The sequence below is a fragment of the Hippocampus comes genome, unplaced genomic scaffold, assembly GCF_001891065.2.
Source record: "Hippocampus comes isolate QL1 unplaced genomic scaffold, H_comes_QL1_v1.1 scaffold41, whole genome shotgun sequence".
Taxonomy (NCBI): domain Eukaryota; kingdom Metazoa; phylum Chordata; class Actinopteri; order Syngnathiformes; family Syngnathidae; genus Hippocampus; species Hippocampus comes.
Genome location: NW_017805153.1, coordinates 2,114,347 through 2,131,674, shown reverse-complemented (window position 1 = coordinate 2,131,674; position 17,328 = coordinate 2,114,347). Strand labels below are relative to the sequence as shown.

At 42.5% G+C, this 17,328-nt stretch overlaps 3 protein-coding genes across 8 annotated transcripts in view; 2 read left to right on the top strand and 1 right to left on the bottom strand.

Annotated features, from left to right (window-relative positions):
* The first annotated feature begins 384 nt into the window (after positions 1–384).
* On the top strand, positions 385–3,623 carry cldn10e (claudin 10e). Its single transcript, XM_019868405.1, has 5 exons — positions 385–852; positions 928–1,089; positions 2,369–2,450; positions 2,533–2,646; positions 2,978–3,623. The coding sequence occupies exons 1-5, from the start codon at positions 621–623 to the stop codon at positions 3,351–3,353; spliced, it is 966 nt and encodes a 321-aa protein (XP_019723964.1). The 5' UTR covers positions 385–620; the 3' UTR covers positions 3,354–3,623.
* Positions 3,624–7,583: 3,960 nt separating this feature from the next.
* Positions 7,584–10,503, top strand: cldn10d (claudin 10d). Its single transcript, XM_019868403.1, has 5 exons — positions 7,584–8,101; positions 9,307–9,468; positions 9,547–9,628; positions 9,721–9,828; positions 9,919–10,503. The coding sequence occupies exons 1-5, from the start codon at positions 7,870–7,872 to the stop codon at positions 10,103–10,105; spliced, it is 771 nt and encodes a 256-aa protein (XP_019723962.1). The 5' UTR covers positions 7,584–7,869; the 3' UTR covers positions 10,106–10,503.
* Positions 10,504–12,710: 2,207 nt separating this feature from the next.
* dzip1 (DAZ interacting zinc finger protein 1) overlaps positions 12,711–17,328 on the bottom strand; it is a 16,882-nt gene continuing 12,264 nt past the window's right edge. For 5 of the 6 annotated variants that reach the window (XM_019868566.1, XM_019868568.1, XM_019868569.1 and 2 more), the window contains 3 exons: positions 14,647–14,768; positions 14,395–14,572; positions 12,711–13,805 (listed from right to left, as the gene is read on the bottom strand). In XM_019868566.1, the coding sequence (XP_019724125.1) occupies positions 13,717–13,805; positions 14,395–14,572; positions 14,647–14,768 (389 nt within the window). In that variant the 3' untranslated portion in view covers positions 12,711–13,716. The remainder of the gene's footprint in view (positions 13,806–14,394; positions 14,573–14,646; positions 14,769–17,328) is intronic. The other variant, XM_019868567.1, reaches the window with a different exon arrangement.

The following is a 17,328-nucleotide window of genomic DNA, read 5'->3' as shown; positions in this document are numbered from 1 at the left end:
TGATGACAGAGTATTAATTACTGGCGACATCAGCTCGGTATTATGGGAGTGTGTTTTAATTATGGAAGCGCAGACACAGTGAGACTTCGGTGGAATGACTGATCACCAGCCTTCCGGACTGATTCCATGAGTAGCCTTGACTGGAACAGGCTAAGGTCATCAAGGAACAAATGTGCACAGTTGTTGCTAAAATTCGCACCAACCTAGCTAATCAGCCACAGATACTCGAGCGATATTTGCAATCTACCATATCTGCTGACTTGGCAGTCAAGGGAGTGCAACAAGTTTTTGGTAATTGGAGATGCATGCTTAGACGAGCACCCAGCCCGGGCACTAATCTGGCAATTGTCACTTGTAGCAATGGGAACCAGAGGGACCCTCCTCTCCCACCCGCATGTTAAAACTTGCAGAACAACAACAACAGCATAGCCCTGCCTTGTACATGCGATCCACTCGGCTTTCTCTTTCCAAAGATGAACAGTTGTTGCTATTTGGATGAAAACTTCATCTTCTGCAGTAGGAAATCAAGTGTTGCCAAAAAGAAAGTGCACAAAGGAAATCATCAAGGATAGAGCGCAGCAACCTCTTTCAAAGGAAACTGTTCTTGGAGAAGCCCGGTGATGCGGATTCGAGTGGTTCAAATCTGGGGCTTTTTGATGACAGTCCTGGGTTGGATCTTCGTGGCTTGCACTATGGCCATGGAGGGCTGGAAAATCAGCTCTGTCGGTGGCATGGGAGGCTCCTCCATCTTGAAGGTGGCCTGGTACTGGTCCAGTCTGTGGAGATCTTGCTTTACAGATTCAACAGCTGTCAGTAACTGCTACGACTTCCCCGTGCTCTGGTCCGTGGAGGGTGGGTACCAAGCCGTCTGAGAAACGGCAAACTCACCTGCTTGGCTAAGTTTTGTGTCTTGCTGTACGACTCCAGGCCACATTCAGATTGTGCGAGGTCTGCTGATGGCTGCTCTGTCCCTGGGCATGCTGGCCTTTGTGCTCAGCTTGTTGGGCATGGAGTGCACCTTCATTGGGGGGAAAGACCGCTCAAAACACAGGAAGATCTACACTGGCGGTTGCTTCCACATAATCAGTGGTATAGTCTCATTTTAATACAATTCATGTGATTAGATTGGAGGAATAAACACGCTGGCTAAAAACTTCGGCACGCCAGCATATCCAATGAGATCCAATAATAGAGTTCTACGGTTGTGCTTTACAAATTTCATGTCGTATTCAACTAATTGAATAAAACGTTTATTATTGTGGTTGTGGCTTGCAGTGGTGCAAAATTGAGAGCTATATATGTCTAATATTGTGACATTCATGTACAGTACATTGTGAGATAACCAAAGTGGCCCACGAATAGTAATATAATTTAGTGGTAATGTGGTGCTGCATTCCTGAAAAAACACAAAAATAGAGACCACTTTGAATGTTTTAAAATGAATACCACTCTGACAGTGTCAAAACTGAGAAATATGTATTTCTAGTCATGAATACAGTCATTTTATTCATTAACATACTTTGATGACGCTTTTACATTTAAGTACACTGTAACAAATTTCAGTAAATCCACAAGGAATTTACAACAGTGTCTTACTACGGTACTTTTTTGTAATAATTGTAAAATACTGTGAAATACTAATCCATAGTATGTACATTAACGGTTAAATCTACCAGTTAACAACAGTAGAGAAGTGTAATTTGACATCACAAAAATGTAGATTGCTGTAAAGTTCCAATGTCAGAACAGTCCCTGATTGTACTTTTTTGGGGGGTTAATGCTTGGTTAAAAATAACAAAATGTCATTTAACTGTATAAAGAAGTATTTTCTGACTAGTGGTGACGGTAGGGCATTCTGCTTCTTTATTAATCGCCCTGCATTAAAATTAACATTGCGGGCCCACTGTTTTGGTGAATACAAGATTAGAGACAAAAGATGAGAACGCCCGATATGTGTCAAACTTTACAATATTGCTCAGTGTCCCCATCAATCCCTCAAAATGGCCCGCTGGCGGTATCCGTTAACCTGCTGAATTTTTGCAGCTAGTACAGATAGGCGAATTGTGGTGGATGTATGTTGCTGAATGCGTTTGTGATAGGCTAAAGGTAGAAGCACAAGCACATGTCATTGTTGTCGGATGCATTGTTGTTGTTTATAATCATTAAATAGCAAATTTAACATCTAAACTGGTGTGTACTGCAAAAATACCATAACACACAGTTATCTGACTGTCATGTCCCGTAAAGCAAAATACAGTACCGGAAGGATGCCACTCATGAGTCAGTAGAATTGTCATCCCGCAGTGCCTCTGAAAAACAATACTGTATTCTATTGATAAAATACGGTATTTCCATTGTCTGTGTGCAGGTTTACTGTCCACAAGTGGATATGCCGTTTATGCACAATACGTCTCAGTAGAATATTTCAACCCAAACTTTGATGGGCTTAAGTAAGTACATTCTTCAACAGTGAGCAATAGAAATGTGTCAAAACAGATTTTCAACATTGATCCCAACTCTCATCGACCTTAGGTTTGACCTTGGCACCCCACTCTTCCTCGGCTGGGTTGGCTCCGCCTTTCAAATGGCTGGTGGTACCTTCTATCTATGGTCGGTGTGCAGGCCACTATGTGGACAAGAGCACACGTGAGTCAAGAATGGACAACACTTTCCCAAAACACCTCACATCATGGGCACGTTTACAGTTATTTGGGGGTGTCATAAAATTAAGCATAAAAACGAGACTCAGATACACACTCATACAGGTAAACACAGACACAGTAGATGTATAGCAATACAAAGATATATATATATAGATACAGCAGCTACGAATAGGCAGAGAGAGAGAGAGATAGAGAGAGAGAGAGAGAGAGAGAGAGAGAGAGAGAGAGAGAGAGAGAGAGAGAGAGAGAGAGAGAGAGAGAGAGAGAGCAATAAAAAAACAAAACAAAGAAACACTGTCTCTCTTTCCATGCAGAGTGATTATCCGACAATTACCAGATGTGGAAAAAGACATCAAAACCAAGTCCACCACAGAACTGTCCTCGGTGTCTGGAATCACCTCCAGGATTAAAGCGTCCTCTGTGTCCGGGCTGTCATCAGAGCGTTCAAACTTGTCCGCCATCTCCTCAGGATCGACATCTGGAGGCTCCGCCGAATCAGAGCGCGGGTCGAACACAAAGCGAACTAATGCTTCTGTCGGGTCAGGGTCAGCTTCAGAGTCTGGCCTCTTGTCCAGATACAGCTCATCAACAGCGTCAGGGTCGCGTAGCATCATCAGTAGTCGTGTGTCATCGTTGTCTGGCAGCTCGAGGAGTCAGGCAGTATCTTTCCTTAAGAACTCCTACATTTGAGTGACACAGACTTGTACAAAGGACTCCAGAAGACCAGCATGGTGCTGCACTTTAGGCTGTTAAGAGTCTTGGGACAAAAGCTGTTTGTTATGTTTAATGGATCCAAGGTACATGGCAGTGTTGCAGTTAAGACCCCTGAACCAGGTCCAACAATTTGAGTGCTTGTCAAGACAAAGACTGCGGCAAGACCAAGTTAAGGCTTGTACCAAGTATGATGACGTTTGGAGAGGTTTATAGAATGTAAGCGAAATAAATAAAGGTTATACTATATTTAGGAGATGAACATACATATCTTTTCGAACATTTTATACTCCACCCTGACAAAAAACTAATTTGCAGTTATATTTCAGAAACTGCGGTATTCTGAGCCTGCACGGTGTAGTCTATGTAATACTAAAACTGGTGCCAAGGAGGTGCCTTCAGTTCCAAATCATGAGGAGTAGGACTCTATTGTGTTTTGTGGCCTGGAATAAATATGAACTGTCAGTGTTAGCAGAAAAATGGATGGTTTGAATCAGAGGCGATTGCTCTAAGACTGCAAGGGAAGCTCACCTTTCCCTATAATGTCAAAAAATAAGTGATCAAATAGGTGTGTACATACAATTGTGTGTACATGTCATTGACTAAATATGCACAACAACGCGCTCAACTTTTGTTCTGAATCAGCTTCTTACGACTGGTTACGACGCAACTCTCTTCTCATTCATTCCCGCAGCTTCACTGTGCTTTGAACTGTGTGGACGCTGAGCGTCTACAGCGCGGAATCTGGGCGTCTCGAGAGTTCAGAGCCCATTGTCCCAATGCATTGAAATGAGGCGAGTCATTGGATAAATGCTGGTTTTGTCCCGCCCACCGGACGCTCAGCGTCTCTGGCAGTCTATGGACAGTGGGCGTTTATGGGCTGTCCCGGACGCTGAGCTTTTCTGCATGATGATTGGATGATCTGTCTGAGGCTGAATCTCTTTTTGATTGACAGCGAAATGAGCCAATCACCGATCTTTTGGTGTAGGCATCCGTGGGAGCATTTTTCAATTCTCATTCTGTTCTGAGTTGAACTGGAGACTTCTTCTAATCATTTTAGCAACACTCTCGTTGTTGAAAGTGACTAGCGACAAATTAATCTTTTATTTCTGGTGGGCTTTATTGTAGTTGCTTTTGTGTTCGCAGACTGACTTATATCACCACAGGGTCACAGATCATTTTCTTGAAAAGGAACGGAGAGTAGAATTCACGTACAAAATAAACGGACACATTTTATGATGTAGGCCAAAATTGAGCTTCCCCTCCTTGACAGACCAGCGTCTGCCACTGGTTTGAATGTATGGTCTGTTTTACAATACTTGACTCCTGATTGTGTGCAATGCATCCACTATTTCCACAAACAAATAATACAGTGAAGTACTGCTGTCCATGCAGTTGTGCTCTTTTGACTTGTCTTAAGAATAAATCCAGAGTTCCTTGAATTATAGACCAACTGGAAGAAAAATCTCATCATATCCCACACTAAACTGAGACCATCATTTGGGACTTTGTCAAGAGCAGGACTAACCTACAGTCCTACAACTCGCACAGCTCGCGACCTGACGTGACAGACAGGCTTACTGTGCAGCTCATTCAGGAAAACATCACATTCAAACAGAACCTGGAGAATCCATGAAGCCTTTTAGACATCCCCACAAGCGATTTCTATCCTGCTTTCCCATTGCAAGGTCACAGGTCAGGGAGAGAGCCCTAGCTTACTTCCTCACAGTCATACAAAGCTAAGGACAATTGTGGGTCTTTGTGTTTATGATTGAGGTTGGAGTTTGCATTGTAGAATTGCACTCGAGAGCTGTTTCAAACATTTAGTCCTTTTATCTCTCATGCAGCTAAATAGAGTAAACAAAATGATAGACACGAGTCAAATATCAAAATACAACAATATTATGAATGTCAGAAGTCAAGGAGGCCATTTTAATCGTTTAATCTGTTGTTAGTCATGTTGGTGGGTGCGGTTAGCATGTCTGCTTTGCAGTCAAAAGTATCCATGTTCGAATCTGCTTGGGCCACTCTTCATGGGGCCCGCAAGCACTTTGGTGAGGTTTCTATGTGTATTCCGGCTTCCTCCCACATTCCAAACACACACAAAAAAAATCACAAACGCAAAGAATTTTGTGTTTGGGGTTTTTTTTTTTTTGCTGTTGTAATAATGCTTTGAGCAATAAATTTTATACTGTTTGAAAGCATTGACGCGTGTTTATCTTCCTCTTGAAGGGCGCAACATTTGTCGGTAAGATATATTTACTGAATGGGGTGAACAGCAGGGCCAGGCTGAGTATGTGGATTGTGCTCATGAAAAAATTGTCAAATTTTCTCTAACAAAACCAAAAAGCTTCTTTTGCTGTTGTTATTGACTCGTTTTGGTATTCAATGGATTTTATGATTGAAGTCTGACAACAACACATACTGGCAATTTATCAATTTATTCTTTTAACGATCAGAAGCCTCACTAGTGTGGAAGAGGCATACAGTGCCACAAAAGCCTGGCATCTAGACATCAGCTTGGTCACAAACTGCTGTTGGATGGCATTGTAACGTAACATAGGATGGAGCCAAAAACACAACCCTATCAGCACAACAAGAGAAGCTTAATATTGATTGACAGAGAGCATTAAGTGGGAGAATCTTTCAGTGGTTTGGGGACCCAAGTGGTGGCTAGATGGTCACATGAAAATGACATCACAGTGCCTCAGGGCTCAGGTAGTGACCGTCACGCCACCTTTGTTTTCCGAGTTTCGTCATGTGACGTTGGCAAGCTAAGCCCTTAAGCAAAAATGCTCTTCAAAGAAATAAAAAAGTTATTTCCAGTCTTGCCGTCTCCAGGGGATGCCATTTTGACATCCTATTGCGTAACTTAATTTGAGGAGCAAGTGACATAATACAGCAGGGCCGCTGATGGTGTAGCGGTTCCCACTCAGTGGTGTGTGGATGTGGGTGTGAATGGTTGTTCGTCTCTTTATGTGCCCTGCCACTGACTGCCCACGAGTTCAGGGTGTCAACGCCTTCACCTGAAGTCAACTGGGTTAGGCTCTGGCCCCACCCCCAGCAACCCTGTTCAGGATAAGTGCTGTTAAAAATGGATGGATGGATAATACAGCAGGTTCCTTGCTATGTGGTTCTGAAACCAGCTGACAAGGAATAAGACAAAATGAAGACACCTCAGGAGGAAACAAATATTTTCTTCATTTTACTTCACCAAAACCCTTCAACACCTCGCCACTTGGAATACTACACTGCAATTGGCTGGTGACCAGATCAGGGTGTCCCCCGCCTACTGCTCGAAGATGGCTGCAATAGGCTCCAGCAGGCCCACAACCCCTGTGAGGAGAAGCAGATTCGAAAATGGATGGAATACTACTGTGGCCATGTCGACATGGAGCCAAATTTCTATGCACCTTGCAAGGCGTAATTATGGTCACGACTCGCGGACATATAATCTATTTCTCACCTAAATCATAAGCAACTCACAAATTTGCTGGTAGTCATAATTAACACAGAAGTAGCCCTTCACAGGTTTGATGATATCTTAGTAAGGTACATTCACATGAACCAAACAAATTTACATCACGTTAAGTTTACCTCGTTTTGAGTCCTACACGGCTTCTCACTGGGCATCTTCAATGGAGAGCAGGGTGCATATTACAGCAGTTTTACACCACGGTGCTCGCATTGCGTTCAGAAATGCTACCACACTTTTGCCATCATCACAACCGAAAAGCTCCACTCCCGCCTCAAACTTTCTGCATGAATGTGGCATAAGCGTGTTGTGTGTTTTGCTTTACAATGTGTTTATATGAGGTGCAAAATGTGAATTGTGACTCGGAAATTGCGATGCGAACCCACCTTTTTTGTGCCTCGGGTGGATAAAAACGTATGTATCTTTCTGCTTAATTTATGTTCCACAAATACAACATAAATCAGATTAATGTGTTTTGACAAGTGTGGGTGTATGGACCATATTCATCCATCCATCCATCCATTATTTGATGTGCTTACTTATCCTCACGAGGGTCATGGACGTGCTGGAGCCTATCCCAGCTCTTTTGAGGCAGCAGGTGAGGTGCACCCTGTACTGGTTGTCAGCCAAGAAACATTTTGAGCTGAGTTTCACTTTAAATAATTTACATTTCATTCAAAGTCAGCTGGGATAGGCTACAGCTCACCCCAAAAAAGCTGATGCGCAACTCAGCGGTGTGTGTTTGACTTTCCAAACTGTGAGAGCATCCTCCTTACTCTGGTTAGTCCAGTTTGTCTCATAAGTCCCACATGCGGGCAAACAAAAGATGACTTCAGTAGCCCTCGTCAGGGGACTTGGGCTCTGGGAAAGTGAAGGATGCTGACTGGGCAAAACCGTCCAAAAAGATAAGACGCAAAACAAACTGTAGTCACAGCTTGAGACCAGCAGTGCCATAGACGGGAGGGGAGCTACAGAGAGAAACTTCAATTTTGGTCTTCGTTTTAAGAGTTGACACTCACCATGAAGTACAGGACGGTGGTGATGTACACAGAAATTGGCTGCTTTGTGTCCTGCCTTTGTGGCTGGATCCTGGTGTGCTCCACCCTTCCCACAGAGTACTGGACCTTCTCTGAGGTGGGCAGCATTGTGATGACCACCTCCAACTACTACTCCAACCTGTGGAGGGACTGCATCTCAGACACCACGGGGGTGTCCGACTGCAAAGACTACCCCTCCATGCTGGCCCTGCCCGGTACGACATCACGTATCTGTCAAGAACCTGAAGGAAATATTAGGCTCCAATTCTAACTCCTATGTGTCCCTAAAGCTGATTTCAAAAATGTCCTTCCTCGCTTTCTTTAGTACGGTGCATATCAAGTTGTCATAATTTGTCATTTATAGCTATGACGTGATTATTGTTACTATATTATTATGATTATTATTAAAATCTGAGGCGCTAGAGAAAAAAAATGAGGACAGCATAGGAAACAATGCAAAACATTAATTGAGAAAAGTTTACTTGCATGTTTGATTAAAAAAACATTATTAACAGTTGTTGACCAGTTTTATTCCGAAATGTAATGATTAACCACATTCAATTGATGCCACATTTAAAATCAGGATTGGCTCAAGATAAACCGGGATTGACAATTTCTGAATATACTTAAACATAACTACGTCTCCTCTGACAGATTATGTTTGATATTTTTCCATAACCTCTACTTTAGTAACGAACTAGCACAGTATGGATGTTACAATATTACTCCTGGGGCACTACACTTTGATAAGATATCAGGAAAATGTTTTTTGTTTCTTACACGCACGCACGCACGCACGCACGCACGCACACACACACACACACACAAAAGAGCAAACTGGGTCCTTTTAATTACCTCCAAATTGCGTAAATCTACCCTGCAATCATCACAGGACAATCCCGGCACAATGTAATTGCTACAATATGAAAGGTTGGTTATTTTTGGTTTGAGTGCTTATGCCAGGAAACGGACGGAGGGAAAATATCACAACTACAAACGTCCGCGTGCCACAAGCGCAATCAACATCCGAAACGGAACACAAGCAAGTTGACGAACAGGAAATGCGCATCTCAACTCAAAACGTGTTTTTCCAGCCTTAGTGTCCTACATGCGTTTTTTATTTTTTTGTTGTTGTTGTTTGGGTTTTTTTTTGTTTTACATTTTTTTTAATTATTGTTGTTTTTATACTTTCTACCTTTACTTTACATTCATGTCTTTGTTGCAAGACAAATAAAAAAAAACTGTTGTCAATTTTAATTTTGTTTTAACGTTTTTCTAAACAGTTAAGAATACAGTCAAAGCACCGGGTCAAAGCACCGGATCGATAAGCGGTATCGTTTAAGCGTCGTAGCTCAAGTATCGTTAAAATGTTAACGATACTCATCCCTCGTCATGCGGCATATCACATGTTTCAATGCAGGGTTCCTGCATGCCTGTCGAGCATTGGCGGTCTGCGCGGTCATCACTGGCTTCTTTGGCGGCGTTCTGACTCTCATTGGCATGAAGTGCACGAAAATAGGCGGATCCGAGGTTGCCAACGCAAGAGTGACCTTCGCAGGCGGAATCACCTACCTCGCCTCGGGTAAGTTTGACTTTTGCTCAACAGTCAAAAGACGACTGGCTCGTACAAAACAAAACACACTGGACATCTTTGTGCTAGGCTTCTGTGGTATGATCACTTACTCCTGGTGGGCGAACAGAGTCATCACAGAATTCCTCGACCCAAATTTCAGGGCGCAAAAGTGAGTGCAGTTTTTCTGAGGAGAAAGATGAATACATTTGTGGAGGCTCGGCAAAGGTCAAACATAATGTATTCATTCATGTCAATACTCAGATTTGAGCTTGGAGCTGCAGTTTTCATTGGCTGGGGGGGCTCCATCCTTTTGCTCTCTGGTGGGACTGTGCTGAGTTACTTCTCTGGAAAAGAAGGTCTTCCGTCAGGGTAAAAAAAAAAATGCTTTTACCAAAATGTCCAATTAAAAAAAAAGTTTTTTTGCGAATAGAATAATTTCTCAATTCTGGTCGTGCACAGTTCATCAAACCGACCACGGAGACCAGCCACTTACGCCACCGCCCGCACTCGAAAGACGTACATGCTCCCACCCACCACATCCAGAGTCAGTCTGGGACCACCGCTGTTTTATGAGGAGAGGAAGAGTCGACCAAGCAGAGCAGCAACAAAGACGACGGGCACCTTCAGCAGGGATGACTTTGTCTGAGCAAAAGGGGGGATTCTCAAAAAGCGGACTTGCATTGAGAAAAGGTTGCCATTTTTTTTTTTGATAAACACTGGAAATAACTAGCTAAATGTCACTTTAGTCACTGTGTTTGAAAAAAAGAAAAAAGTTTACTTCTCTCATGAAAGTGTCATCCTTTATTTTAACACATCTTATTGTTGAAGGATTTATAATCAGCATTTTGTTTTTGAGCATTATCTGGAAATGAGATTCTCCAGCCTTCTGATTGGCTAAAATGAACCAGGCTTTGACCGCCCTTGGTGTTTTGGCATGACCTTGAGAGACTGCTAATGTCTCTTCCTGAAGATTTTACTCAGTGTGGGATTCCCAAAAGTATATCTATGCCTTTGTCTTAAATACGTAGCCAAGTGTATGATTTATTCATTCATCCATCCATTTTCCGATCCGCTTTATCCTCACAAGGGTCGCGGGGGGTGCTGGAGCCTATCCCAGCTGTCTTCGGGCAGTAGGCGGGGGACACCCTGAATCGGTTGCCAGCCAATCGCAGGGCACACAGAGACGAACAACCATACACGCCCACACTCACACCTAGGGACAATTTAGAGTGTTCAATCAACCTGCCATGCATGTTTTGAGGAAACCGGAGTACCCGGAGAAAACCCACGCAGGCCCGGGGAGAACATGCAAACTCCACACATTTTTTTTTTAATCTCAACGAGGGGTGTACCTCCCTCCAACAAGAGATGATTTGATACATACTGTATCATGATACATGGGATGTGGTACGGGCCAAGGACAGTTCGATTTTAAAGTGGAACAATTTGATTCAATTTGATTTGTGGGATTCGAGGCGATATGGTGCTCAGTTCGAGAGGGTGTGATGCAGTGAGTTTCTTTGCATTTGCCTCACATCTGAACTAGTTAATGCTGTGGCATTTGCTTCAACTTGATATCTCTCCAATAAAACACGATTTTATATGCATCTCACTATATTCTTATATTGAACCATTTCCTTTGGATTGATTTCATTTGATGCACTCGCATCTTTTGATTTTCCGATTCCAATTTTTTTTTGGGTCACACCGCTTTCAACTCTTGAAATCTTTTCAATAAATTCAAATCATAGAAAACATTATTAAATGTTGAATGCTTAAGCATAATTTTTAATAAAGACAGCAAGTGTAATATTTACTGTCGTCTTGTTCCAGGTCAATTTATAACAACACCGATTTCGATGCACTGCAATTACAATTTATTTAAAACAGTTCAACTGTAAACAACAAAAAGGCCCAAACCTCAGCTGTATCGGAACGCAAAAGATTGACAACTGAACAATTGAATTTTCAGCGGCACCGTGGCTGATTAGTAAGCGCATCACAGTCCTGAGGTCATCGTTCCAAATCCGCCTGTGCTTTTCGGAGGGACCTGGCTGTGGCCACTGGTCCTCCTCATCCCCCTCCTGACCTTCAACCTGGGTCTGAACCTGTCGGACCAGGCTTGCTGCAGATGGTTCTCTGCGTAAACAGCTCCTATTTGCCATTGCAAGGCGATGAGGCTCTTCACAAAAGAGGGCAGGGGTTGCATGTTATCCAGGATGAGCTGACTTTCTGTTCTCTTTGCTTTCCGAGACTTCTGGCTCCTGACTTCTGAAATCAAAATGAGGACATTGTTTCTCTTCTCGGGGACATCTTCGCGAAGGTCTTGTTGCGGGTAAACGCAGAAACGAAAACATCTATCTGTCTCCAACATTGCGCAAGTGCGTGGGAAGCTCAATTTTGTTTTTTTTGTTTATTTTGCCTCACCAAGGAAATTTTCCTTTTCCTGCAGCTATGCAGCAAGCAAAACAAAAAGATGTGCAGGCATTGGCCAATCGTCAACATCGCCAAGCTCCAGCAACACCTACAAGCCTTCATTTTGTTCCGTCTGGACATGGTTGCTGCAAAACAAACACAGCCGGTTCCTTTGCCCCATCGGCTCTTTGTGGAAACCTGCTGTGACCTGTATATGCATGTTCAGGTTAGCAGTCGCTTCGTTAGTCTCACCATCTTCCTTCCCCTTGTAAAATAGGCCAAAGAGGCCTTTATTGATTTGATCTGATCAGTGTTGCACACATGCACCGTTGCACACACAAACTCTCATAACCACATTCACGTCACCGTTCTATGTCAAGCCTAGCTCGCCAAGATAATTTTTATGATGCTGAAGTGGTTTGTTGGTGGGCTTTTTTGCAGTAAGAGCAACAGATCGGTGTTGAAATTTCACGTGATGTATCTATAGCGCCACTTAGTGGTTTGGAAGGGCCAAGACCAGCTCTCCTTGCATTTTTAAGGAGTACGGGTAGTCGTAGATTATTTTAGTGTCCTTGGGGAAAGCATGATGACAAAAGGCACGCAGAGGGCACTGCAGCAGGATTTTGATGTCGCTGACTGGTATTAAGCTTTCAAGATTTGACTTTTATATTTTTCTTACAAAGGAATATTGTTGGTATTATTGTTCCTAATATTAGGAGCACTTTTGTTTTCTCTTTTACAATTATTTATTTCTTTTTATGTCCAGCACTTTATTTCAGATGCGGTTGATTTGATAAGTGCTCAATAAATAAACTGTCTTCCCCACAATGTAACAATTCCTTCCAAAAGGATCTTTATGTGAGAACACAAGCTGCTTGGGAACATTGAACTTTGTTGGAAATTCAGCTGCACAGACAAGGGGAACAAACAATCAGAGAATTCAAACACGTTTTGCCTTTGCGCCAAGAAAACATGGCAGATGGAAGGTACATGAAAAACAACAGCCAAAGTTCTTGTAACAGTTTTAGGTTTCTTAACAGACATGTACTCCTCAGTCGATCGATGCATATTGTAAAAATACTTTTCTATAGAAAAATACTAATTTAATAAAGAATGATAAACAAGTGATGTCACACAAAGTGCTCAACAACTGTATTACACCACCACACATTGCCCAGTGTGAGGTATTTACGGGATAAATATTTGTTTGTAATGGTTTATCAGTATGCAGAAGCTCTGTAACTTGGATGTTTCATAATATCATCGATATCATTACAAATAATTATTAATGATAGAATATTACAAAAAAGTTATACACGAATAAGCTGAAACTTAGCTTTATGCAAAGAAAGCGAAAAAACCAGAAACGCACATTAGTATTTGTTCTTGAGCAGAACTAAATAGCTTGAGTGGTTGAATGTCACTAAACGACTCATTCCTGTTTGAAAAAGAAAATCAAATCATAGTTTTCACTGTAAACATACTTTTGAGAGATTTCTAAAATATTGCTTTTCTCCTGATATTTTATGACACGTGGTTTAATAATTTTGCTCAGCACTGAATGTGTACCAGATATATGAAAATCTGAAAGTGAACATTGGAAAATATATACAAAAGAGTTTACACGGGGATGAGGTGATATTGAAAATGCTACGCCTTGCTAACATATACAGTTTTGCTGAGTTCGTTTTCCATGTATGGACTTGAGGTTCTAGGTTTTGTTTGCCCGCTGATGTAGGTGTGGCTATAGCCTACACAAGGGGGCGTGTTTCTTGTTTGCGGCTGCTTCTGCAGTCTACCAGAAGCTTTTCCACTGTCTGATGAGCAGGAGTGTAATTTGTGCTAATTGTTAAAATCCTCTGAGTCACAGATGTCGCTGAGGTAACACAGACTGCTCTTCAAGGTGCTCCCAGTTCCAGCTTCAGTCAAACCTGACACGCACAGGACAACAAAACATGTTTTGCTCTTTAGTTTGGGTGACTGAATAAACATTGCCGTGTTTATCATAAAGACAGACCGTGCAGGCATAAGGCAGTTGAATTTGTTCCGTTACCAAGCTCGAAAGTGAATTTAGTCATATATGACATGAATTTTCTCCATTGAAATTCACTCGAATGCCATTCATCTGTTCCAGTATCGAGCCCGTCAGGGGACATAAGAAAACAACGCTTGCGAGATAACGCAAAAGTGTTGCGAGATCTGCACTTCCAGGTCAGTTTGGTCAGTCTAGCATCCAACCTCAATGTTGTTACGTTACTGACTGAACTACAAGTAGAGAGTTTGCTCATGAAAACTCTGCCAAACTACCTGCTAAGTGGGTGCAGAAGTCTCACTGAGAGTTCGAAAAACCGATAAATGCAGTGATTAACTCTAAAATAAAGGTTGTGCAACCAAATTTCATGAATTTGTTTTTTAAAATGATCAAACAAAAGCAATGTCTGCTTTTCATTTCATTTTCAACCACTACGTCACTGCTGCTCGTACACAAAGGTATTTATTATTTCTCGGGCAGGTACTGACCTGATCTGGGAGCCTTTCCCATGGAAGTGTCTTTTCCTGTGGAGGAGTCCCACACACTCGTGCTAACTGAGTCCTGGCTCCTCATTGTTGTTCCAGAGTTGCGAGGTGGTTTCAACTTTCCTCGTCCTTCCTCAAAAGAGGAATCGCCATCTTCGCTGCTCTCCTCCAGATCTGAGGACTGTGCACATATTTCAACATTAACGCTCTCTAAATCATCAATTACCCAATATTTGTCTTCACCGTCAGTCTCACCAAAAATTCCTGAACCTCATCATTGGTCTTTGGCAAAATGCTCACGCCCCCGACCGGTTTCTTTGTCGCTTTATTTGCAATCTGACTCTCAATTTTTCGGGCCAGGTCAGTGACTTTGTTTTCTAAAAGAAGAAAAGAAATAGCCACAAATGACATCAACGTAACAGTAACCATTTCTGGATGACCTACATGTTTTTGTTATTATTCAGCTGTTTCTTAGAGTAGCCCCAAAACATCACTTTTTGTTACGTTTGCCAACACAGGGGGGCATTTTGTCAGTACTGACCTAAAGTCTGTCAGTCTGTCACTGACGGATGCCCGTTTTGCTGACGAGTGACGATACACGCCACGTGTGTCTCATGGACTTGATCGTGGGAACTTCTTAGAAAGGACTGCATTTATTACATATTGGCCCTTTTCCACCGCACTTGTGCTAGTGTTAGTTACTGGCCAGTGCTCAGGTTAGCACCAGTTCTTTCTTTTTCCACCTCCGAAAGTGGCTCAAGCTCTGATGCAATTATTTGCTGGGCCAGACTTTGGCACCAACTATGTGAGGGGGCAGGGTTATCATGACGATCGCAGATGTGGGGGAATGACTCCCTGGACACACGGAAGTTTTGCCCAAACTGCTGAGTTGTGAACTCCGGCCTAATTGTGTCCCACCAGAAGAGTGATTGCGGATGTGCCCAGATAGCATGCGATTTCCTACTCACAACCAGCCTCGTGATCATCTACAATGATTAAGAAAGATCTAAGCATTTGCTGATTGCATGTCCATGACTGTTATATACTTTGTACAAGACAAGTATAATCGATGCTGTGCTAAGTTGTCGAGCAGATGCCAAAAGTGCAGTATTATTATTAATAGCGCAGGCGGTCTGAGGTAAACATCGAAGTAAGCAGTGACTTTTGGACGCTTTACAATGACATAATGTCATAGCTCCTACTTGGCTCTTTGCTGGTGGAAAGTCAAACATGTTCTTCGTAAGAATGTGTTCAGTACCTACTAAGCACAACACTGGCGGCGAATGAGCACCGAGTTTTTTATGTGCAAAAGGACTATATGTGTGAGACTGAGTGCTCCTGTGTTAAATAGGATCTCTGCGGGGACCGCAATGGCCAGTTGTGATTGGCTAAGGTAGCAGAACCAGATGATGTCACTTTACTTTGCTATGACAAAACAAATCTACAATCTTTGTACTATTTTGCGGTGCTGAATTGAATATGAGCAGTGTTGCTTCTATTGACTATATATGGAAACACAATTGCGCTTCCTGTACACTAGGTGGCGGTATGCACCAAAGAACTGTATTTGCCAATGAATCAGATGAAGGTGAAAAGAAGAAAAAGAAGTTTGTGTGTGTGTGTGTGTGTGTGCGTGTGTGTGTGTGTGTGTGTGTGTGTGTGTGTGTGTGTGTGTGTGTGTGTGTGTGTGTGTGTGTGTGTGCGTGTGTTTAGCTCTTTGGGCAATCGTTGTGTGATGTCGGTATCGTACACTTACAGTGCATTCCATATACCATTTTAATCAGATTGCATTTTTAATCTTTTGCGGGAGTAACTTATTGAGGGACTGACTGAGTCGCAGTTGATGGAGGGACAGGCGGACCGGTGAAATTTAGAGACAGAAGCAATGATAGAAGCATGGTTAATATCACATGACTGACTGATGATTACAGGTTGGTTTGGGTTGAAAAAAATTGACGGACTGAAGATGACGGACTGGTGCCGAATGATGGATCGGCAAAATTTTGTAAAGTGCCCACCTGTTTGCTAAAACTGTCAGTATAAACCTGACATTAGTACATTGGTAAACTGTTCTGTGAAATAAAAAAATCATCCCTCCCTGGCCTGATTTTGGACATCTAATTTGATTTTTAAGAAACCACCGCACCTGAGGAAAAACAAGCCCGGCATTCAATGTTGGGTTTCGGCCTTGCCGTTTACGTACATAAAGTCCTTGCAATTGTACATTGAGAATTGTTCTTAAACCGTCGGACTGTTTGCTCACACGATTGTTCCCAAAGTGGTGAACCTGACCCCATCTTTGCTTGTGAACAAATGAGCCTTGTGGTAATGCTCTTTTTATACCCAATTATGACAATCGGCTATATCCAATTAACTTTTTCACCTGTGGAATGTTCCAAACAGGCGTTGAGTGAGAATTCCCCAAGTTTCCCAGTCTTTTGGTGCCCCACTCCCAGCTTTTTTGGAATGTGTTGCAGGCATGAAAATTCAAAATGAGACAATATTTGTAAAAACATAATGTATCATTTTGGGCACATATGTCAAAGTGCCGGCCCGCGGGCCAAATCCGGCCCGTGAGAATGTTTTCAGTGGCCCCTGGGATGATATTGATTTATTATTAGAACCGGCCCGCGGACCTCAGCAAGCCAAGAGCCCGCAGATCAGCTGTCCCCAAACTACGGCCCGCGGGCCGGATCCGGCCCGCCTCCGCATTTGGTCCGGCCCCCTGAAAATACCACAGAGTATTTTGATTTATTTTTCATCGATGTGGATTTGTCTTTGATCATAAAGTTGGGCTTTTGCAATAAAATGTTCCTTAGTTCTGAACCGTTTTCATTATTAACTATTAATTAGTAACTATTTCATAAACACAAATACAATAAGGTGACATTTGGTGCATCTTTCTGGGCCGTTATCTGGCAACGCCAGAAAAAAAAA